General features: G+C 34.7%; 1 protein-coding gene across 1 annotated transcript; it reads left to right on the top strand.

The window, feature by feature from the left end:
- The first annotated feature begins 1,733 nt into the window (after positions 1-1,733).
- On the top strand, positions 1,734-2,746 carry LOC134269789 (uncharacterized). The gene is made up of 2 exons (XM_062751998.1): positions 1,734-2,266; positions 2,482-2,746. Exons 1-2 carry the CDS (start codon positions 1,734-1,736, stop codon positions 2,744-2,746), a joined length of 798 nt encoding a protein of 265 aa, XP_062607982.1.
- Positions 2,747-8,692: the final 5,946 nt, after the last annotated feature.

The raw sequence follows: 8,692 nt of genomic DNA, 5'->3' as shown, positions 1-8,692 counted from the left end.
GGGGGGAGGGGGTCTTGCAACCTCCCAAAATAATTAAGAAGGAAAAAAGCAGTCTCCAAACTCGAAATTTTTTTGGAGGAATTGGACTTTATTTTTACTTTTTGCTGAACTTTTTAAGGATAAATAACACAAACAGACTTTTTAAGAAATCAGCTATATCTCTCATAGATTTACATTTTAATTGGTAACCTGAATAATGTTTATCAAATATATATTTGGAGAATTTTATACGATTTTGGCATAGGGTTAAAAATAGTGCAAAATTTTGTGTATTGAATTATATAGAAAGAAAAGCAAAGTCTCACATCTAAGCGCCAAGGAAAACCCACGATTTCTATATTTTTGGGGATTTATTGTTCATGTCATTTTAAATGAAAATCAGTCAAAAAATATATATCAATCCATGCATCTTTTTTTTTTTGTTAAGTGACCCTTCATACTCTAGATCTTCAACTTGCCAACGCTCAACCTAATACAGCATCAACAAATCGGGGAAAAACTTATATCAACATGCACGTTTACTATAGCAATAGACCATACTCGAAGCAAGTGATGGGTCACAGACCCTGTAAGCCCCTATAATGCTGCATGCCTGTATATACATATTGCCGCCTACATCTCTTACTGCAATTATATTATTACACTCACCCACCCGTGTTTAAATGTAGACTTACTGAAGGATCGATGCATGGTTTTCTTTTTATAACAAACTTGACACGCACAGAGGTCTTTGGAGACGTACCCCTCTCTCTTTTTCTTCCGTTCCCAATGAGGTCTTTGAAATTCTAAATAAAACATTTTCTATTTCTAAGTTTTATAATATAATTAAGAATCTAAAATATAGCCTAAATATAATGACCCTTTTATAAAAATCCACGCTCGCTGATAGAAGTATCTATAATGTATCTGTTGCATGTGCAGCATAGAACATGTTTTTTGCGATGAAGTTCTTTTTGAAATTTCCTGCTTTCAAATTCAACTGTTTCTTTACTTCAGGGTAATATTTCCTAACGATGGACCCCCGTACCAGTGCCCAGGACGTGATGCGATGTGACCTGTGTGAGACCGATTTGGTACAGATGCACTGTGATACGTGTCTTGTCAACCTGTGTACAGCTTGTGTAGGAAAACATATGATCTCTGATGAATCCAAGGATCACAGAGTAGTCAAATTTCAGTCTAGGAAATCAACTCTTCTCTACCCTGGATGTAAAATTCACACAGACAACGGCTGTGAGTTACATTGTAAGGAATGCCATATTCCAGTTTGCTCAGTCTGTATTGCTTCTAGAAAACACAAAGAACATGATGTCCAATTGCTAAAAGACATTTTTACCAAGAAGAAGGCAGAAATTCAGACAGAAATTACTGAATTAGAGGGATCCATCTATCGAACTTATCAGGACATAGCAGATGATGTACAAAATACACAGAGCCAACTTGATGTGAAATATGATGATCTCTTAACAGCCATAACAAAACATGGAGAGGACTGGCACAGAGAAATTGACAAACTTGTCAAGAAACTTAAAGCTGAGGTTGACGAGATGAGAAATAAAAACAATGAAGCTCTAAAGGCACAGCTGTCAAATGTACAAACTTGCACCTCTAAGATAAATGAAGATATTAACTCTCTATACAATATAATAGATTCTACAGATATTTTAAAAGTATTAAATTTCCAATTCGACAATAAAGAATACAAGATACTTCCGTCTAAATTAAATATAAAAATGGCACAATTTTCACCACTCTCTGTACAGGAACAGACCTCTGAAGTGTTTGGAAAAATAATTCCAACCACAATGACCACTGATAACCATGGTTACAGCATAAGAATAGCACAGGGATTGTTAGAAGCTACCTTGTCTCCTGTACAAGAGAAATCACCAGAAGCTGGATCCTCTCCTCCAGTCAAACAGCTGCTTGATGAACCAGAGACTGTCACCACCATAGACACTGAGTATGAATACCTTTACAATGTGGCCTGTCTGAGTGAGGAAAAAATATGGACAAGTGGAGGGAACGGCATCATGAAACTCTACAGCATCAATAAGGGATCACTACTCAAGTCAATCACAACCGAGTCAGGGAACAGACCAGAGGACATAGCTGTGACAACAAGCGGAGATCTAGTTTATACTGATCCAGATGATAGAACTGTGAACATTGTGAAGAATGAGAAGATAGAGGAGGTGATCAAACTACAGAACTGGGGACCTCGCAATGTCTGTAGTACCTCCTCTGGTGACCTCCTGGTTACCATGTACAGTAATGATAACAAACAAACAAAAGTTGTCCGTTACTCTGGGTCCACAGAGAAACAAACCATTCAGTTTGATGATAAAGGTAAACCTCTCTATTCATCTGGTCCATTTATGACAGATACATTACTGAGAACAGGAACCTGGATATCTGTGTGTCTGACATTGGCGCTAGAGCAGTAGTGGTGGTCAATCAGGCTGGGAAACTGAGATTCAGGTACACTGGACATACTCCTGCTCCAAAGAACAAACCATTCAATCCAAGAGGAATCACCACAGACAGTCAGAGTCACATCCTTATAGCTGATGATAACATTGACTGTGTCCACATCATAGATCAGGATGGACAGTTCCTGCGTTATATAGACTGTGGACTGAGTAAACCCTGGGGACTGTGTACAGATACAAATGACAATCTGTTTGTTGCTCAAAATGGAAATGGACAAGTGAAGAAAATTAGAATATCTAAAGTGAACACTTAATACTCTACAGAACAATCATTTGAAGAGAACTGTGCATTCTCTACTAATATGTTGACGGTGCGACCGATAGGACGAGCGCAAATACTTATTCAGATTTGATTTATATCGGGCTCGTCAAACAGCAAGTGGTATTTGGTGCATCTTAGTCTTGAACATCAAGACGGTTTGACTCTATCGTTATAAAGTCAAGCGTCTGGATGATCGGGACTATTGCGTCCAGGCGTTGTCATTAGAACTTGCCTTGCATTCTTCGCCGCTCGTTATAAAATTGTCTTAACCGTTACCTGGTTCAATAATGAGAAATTCATTGACAATGCAGGGCTCTAAATTGCGACTAATTTAGTCACCATGACGCCTAAATTTTTTGGATTGGTACTTAAAAAATTTCCCAAAAGTCGCCAAATTGGTTTCCATTTCAAACTAATCCTCCGATTCCGGAACTTTTAGCAAATTTAGCTTACCTGAGCCTTTCAAGTGAGCTTTTCTGATCACAATTTTTCCGTTGTCTGTCGTCGTTGTTGTCGTGTAAACTTTTCACATTTTCGACTTCTTCTCAAGAACTGCTGGGCCAATTTCAACCGAACTTGCCACAAAGCATCCTTGGGTGAAGGGGATTCAAGTTTGTTTAAATTAAGGGCCTCGCCCTCATTCAAAGGAGATAATTGGGAATTAATGAAAATTTGCCGGTATGTTTTAAAAATCTTCTCAAGAACCGCTGTGCCAGGAGAGATGAAACTTATGGGGAAACATCCTAAGGTAGTGTAGATTCAAGTTTGTTCAAATCATGACCCCCGGGGGTAGGGCGGAGCCACAATGGCTGACCAAAGGTTTACATAGAAATATATAGGAAAATTCTTTAAAAATCTTCTTCTCAAGAATAACAAAGCAATAATTTATCATATTTATATAGAAGCATCCTCAGGTAGTGTAGATTCAAGTTTGTTCAAATCATAAGCCCCGGGGGTAGGGCGGGACCACAATGGCCGGCCAAAGTTTTACATAAAAATAAACAGGAAAATTCTTTAAAAATCTTCTTCTCAAGAATAACAAAGCCATAATTGACCATATTTATTTAGAAGCATCCTCAGGTGGTGTAGATTCAAGTTTGTTCAAATCATGACCCCCGGGGGTAGGGCGGGGTCACAATGGCCGACCAAAGTTTTACATTGAAATATATAGGAAAATTCTTTACAAATCTTCTTCTCAAGAATAACAAAGCCATAATTGATCATATTTGTATAGAAGCATTCTCAGGTAGTGAAGATTCAAGTTTGTTCAAATCATGACCCTCGGTGGTAGGGCGGGGCCACAATGGCCAATCAAAGTTTTACATAGACATATACAGGAAAATTCTTTAAAAATCATCTTATCAAGAATAGCAAAGCCATGATTGGTCATGGGACTACTTTGGGATTTAAACTATTCAATAATAAACCAATTTCTACTTTTTCCTAGCCACAGTGGGCCTCTTGTTTTATTTTTCTGAAGAAACGAAAAGAAATTTTTAAAAAGATTAAAATTTCTTCTTTTTTTTTATCAATGAACATGTGTTTTCCTGGTAACCTTGTTGTTTTTTAGTAAGCAGACTTCCCTTTATTGATTACTATTTAAGAAACTTAAGAACTTAAGAAAAATTGGCTGGCAATTGCAGCTAATAAAAACGAATTGGAGACTTAATTTTTTTCTATTGATTATGCACAAGCTGGCGCCCAATTTTTTTTAGAATTCTTAGAGACCTGGTCCCGAGATCATGAAACAACTTAAGCTTAAGTCAAAATCTTTGTATTGTAATTAAATGTTGTGGAGGTCAAACAGATAAAAATTTAGATATGTTTCAATATTGATTTATTAAAGTGTTGTCAATTGTAAATTTTGAGATTAATTAGATAATTAATAAACATTTTACAGGGGAGTGAAAATTTGACTTAAGTCTATTCTGTTTCATGATCCTGCATTTTTTTTTAAATTAAAGATTTGTGATTAAAAAAATAATATACCACCTTGAAAAGAGGATGTAAAAACTGTTTTTGTTTAATAAAACTGTATAAAAGTATGGAAGTTTGATTGAGAATAATTACAAAATTTATATTTTTTCTCATAAGAGTGTTTTATTAGAAGCAATTTTCAATCATAGGTCATAGTTTTGGTTCCCTATTTATTACAAATAAATATGCTCTATTTTGGAATTGATAACATACACAATTTGTTTGTTTTTTTTTTAAATGAATCGTATAACCTCCAAAGTGTAATTCGCACATGTGAAGCCCAGTCTCAATCAGATGTGTGAACACTTACAATACCATAAAAAATCTTGAATGTTCTTGTGGTCATCAACTAGACTCACTTGCAGTGTCTTACTATTGCGAATGTATTTTATCGAAATGAACCATTTCATGTATGAGTTATATAATTAGATACAGTAATGGAGCCTTGAATGGTGTGCTATATTATATCGAAAGCGACTTTCTGCAGCTTTTGGCCTACCGAAACCTTCCGAACGTTTTTTCAATTGGAACATCTGCCTACAGCTCAGTTCAGTTCAGTTGTGGATTTCCCTCCTATGTATAAGGAGCACCCGAGAAGGTTGTTTCATAAAAGGCATAAAAATTTAAAAATAAAAGAGATAAAGTGAAGAAAACAGGTAGTAAAATCTATTCTATGAGGTGCTGTAAAATAAAGTTAGAGGTGAAAGACCAACTAAAAATAAAACAAGAATTTACATACTTTACAGTAGCTTAAGGGGGATGTACAAGCCATATTGGATCTAGTCTGGTGTAAAATAAGAAATACCAAGAATGCGCTTAATACTCCACTAAACTAGCCCAAAGTTACTCAAAGTGCTAATGCATTAATTACCTACTGTTAGAGACCAAAATTAGTAAACAATTAAGTTTATTTTGTTTTAATTAGGAGGAAATTAATCATGTTAGAACTGCGCAGCTACAGCATTTACGAGATGATAAATGCCTTGAAAATGGTGTAAGTTTGATTCATTGATAATATGGCTACAACCATTTGTTTCGCTTTTTTCTTGTCATTATCCATAATTCTTGAAAATTTGATTTTTCATATGGGTGTCTTCCTGAGGCAATGTGTTTATTTCGTCCGCCATTCCTCTGTCACACAGAGTTCGAATAACATTGATTTTATAATAAATGCGACCATAATAACATCAAGACAAGAAATCACTAAGTAATAATTAATAGGTTATATTACTTACTACTTTTATTTGTTGCATCGCATCATCTGATTAATGAAAAAACGCGATTTTAACCCCACTCCAGCAAATCGGGAAAAACTGTTCTGTTAACAGTTCGAGTTTCCTCGTTAAAATTATTCCACTGAGCACGTGGTTGGCATGTGCATATATCTGCTGTGGATATATCCGTTTATTACCATGATTATATTTAATTTTTCATGGAACAATCTTGATAATTTGTTGGTTTCTTTAAAACTCAAGAAAAAAAGATATAAATGTCCTAAACATATGTGTTTACGGCGGGTCTTTTTTCTGTGGCGATAGAAGTTATTTTCAAATTGGGCACTGCAAGGAGAATGCTTAGCATTTAATTTGAAAATGTTAAACAGTATGCGGTGCATGAAAAACAAATTGTAATTACATGTCTTACATTCGAAAATTGGTACATATGTATATTTTGTTTAGAAGTTAGATAGAAAAAATAGACAGTTATAGGATTTCCTTCAGGCACCTCACATAAATAGCTAGATTGTTTGCAATGACCAACACATTGTATGGAGTAATATTTGGACATAAAAACGCATCATGTCTCATTATGTTGACAACGTCGTAAGCTCTCGCTCATTGAACATACGAAGCTTGATAAAATATATTAAGTTGTTTCTTTGAAATTTAGAAGCGAGTACAATGTTTGCAAAGAAAGGTCCATTGCGTATGCTATGTCTATCATCGCAAAAAAGTGAGAGCCCCCCCCCCCCCCCCCCCCCGAAAATCCTATGTTTGTTTTTCAAAATAGTGCAAAAGATTCAAAAATTTTGCATTACTAAGTACGTGATGGAATATGTACTAGCCTTATAAGACCACTTGTTATAAAAATATTTGGTTTCCCACTCTCCCGATCTACTGCCTGGAAATGGCCCGACTCATTTTTTTTTACATCCCATTACACGATATTTTTTTCTTTTTCTTCCGTCAACAAATATGTTTGAATTTTTAGGAATTTCTTTCTCACCTATAAATACGGACCCAATAATTTTTCCCTGAGTTGGGAGGACCAACAAACGTCATTTTAAAGATGGTCTAAAATATCTAATTATGTTGATTTTTTTCTTTACTTTATAAAATTTTAATTTTGACAATATGGGCAAATAGAATTTTCGTCACAAGTACCTGCATGACGTCATTTTCAGATTGTGACATCACAAACAAGGAGCAAAACTTCAGCATATGCTATTTATAGAACTTGTGTTTGGCTATGTTTCTAATCTGAATTGTGGTTTTGTAGATATAGAGATAGTTCGAACTTTTTGATCACTCCTCGTACTAGTAGGTATTAAAACAAGGTCATTCATATCGATTATATGTGTCTTATTTCTTTGTGTTTCATTGGTGATAATTAAAATTTTGATAGATAATATACCAGTAAGTTATCTATGGCAAACTTACAAACTCTTAATTTTTAACTTTGATGGTGCTTATTTTTCCTTACCTGGAATCAAAGACTTTAAGATTTTTTTTTATATCAATACGTACACTATTTAACAACTGTTCGATAATTATAATACTAAATAAATTACTTCAAGCAACACTATAACACCTTTCCTCTCTTAAAAGTGTTCATATTATTTGAAATATTTTGCAACTGTAATTCTCTTCTACATTTAAAGGTTGTTATGTCCCTCCATATTAGGAAGAGGTCTGGAAAACAAAATTCTGTGCTAAAAATAGACCACGTGCTGCTATCCATGAACTACTTTCATGGTTCTTTGCACTCTTTTTGAAGACAAGGGTACCTTGTTTTGAACTTGAAATTATCATTTAAAAGTACAAAATTTAGACATTTTCTTAACAAATGGTTGTAGAGAGAACATTAATGCACAGTTTGCATATTTTTTTGGATTTTTTAAGGCTCTGCTGAATTCTGTAGCTGTGCAGTTCTAAAGAGCATATCAAAAGCATTTTTCTGCAAAAGTATAGATTATATATACACAACATGCATTCAGTTATGCATATTTATTGTATCTTTATCATAAGGACTTAAAATTTGATCAAAATATAATGTATTTTAGCCATTTGAAGAAATGTTTACATTTTGTTCTCACTTCACTAAATTTGGCCGGACATCCCCCTTAACTCCTAAATAAAATTGTTTCGGCCCTAAAAGTTCTTCAAAGAACATAATTAAAAAGAGCTTAACACCTGTACCATGACTGTTTCTATTTAAAAATTATTTCAACTCTAAAAATAATTACATATTCCTCTTTACCAAAAGATGGAAAAATAATAAGGTCTGTTGGTTGTAGACTGTGTACTAATCTTTTTTAAATAATTTGAGCTCTATGGCAATGTAGAGCAAATACCATGTTGCGGCTCAGGTTCTCAATAAATATCTGAATTATCTGCCAATTTTTTCTTGTAGGAAATGACCTAGTTTCGTCAGATATGGCTGTCAAATAGAGTCTAAGATGGGGCATTTTAGTAAAAAGTGTAATCTGTCCTCTGTGGTCTCTCTACATAACAGACAGTCATTTTTCACTTGGTGTTGGTTAAATTTATTAATATTGTCCTGTAAGCGTTAGGTATGTGTTGCGAGTTGAGCTTTGACAATGGCCTTATTTGATGCACTCGGTGAAAACGTACTTGACTGCCATAATGGGTGAGGTCGTCTGCATGAGTTGGTCTGTAATTTCAGATGTTGTAGGGAGACTTTTTCTGAGATTTCAATTTCATTTTTGATTTGCCAGTAA

This window comes from Saccostrea cucullata, unplaced genomic scaffold (assembly GCF_032062105.1).
Source record: "Saccostrea cucullata isolate Sc308-1 unplaced genomic scaffold, CSIRO_AGI_Scuc_v1 ctg18272, whole genome shotgun sequence".
In the NCBI taxonomy this organism is placed as follows: domain Eukaryota; kingdom Metazoa; phylum Mollusca; class Bivalvia; order Ostreida; family Ostreidae; genus Saccostrea; species Saccostrea cuccullata.
The sequence above is the reverse complement of the archived record's forward strand: the minus strand, read 5'-3'. Positions and strand labels throughout refer to the sequence as shown.

Coding starts and splice junctions, on each gene's coding strand:
- LOC134269789 (XM_062751998.1), top strand. CDS start 1,734: ATGGCACAATTTTCACCACTCTCTGTACAGGAACAGACCTCTGAAGTG. Junction 2,267..2,481: donor GGTGACCTCCTGGTTACCAT/GTACAGTAATGA, acceptor ACTGAGATTCAG/GTACACTGGACATACTCCTG.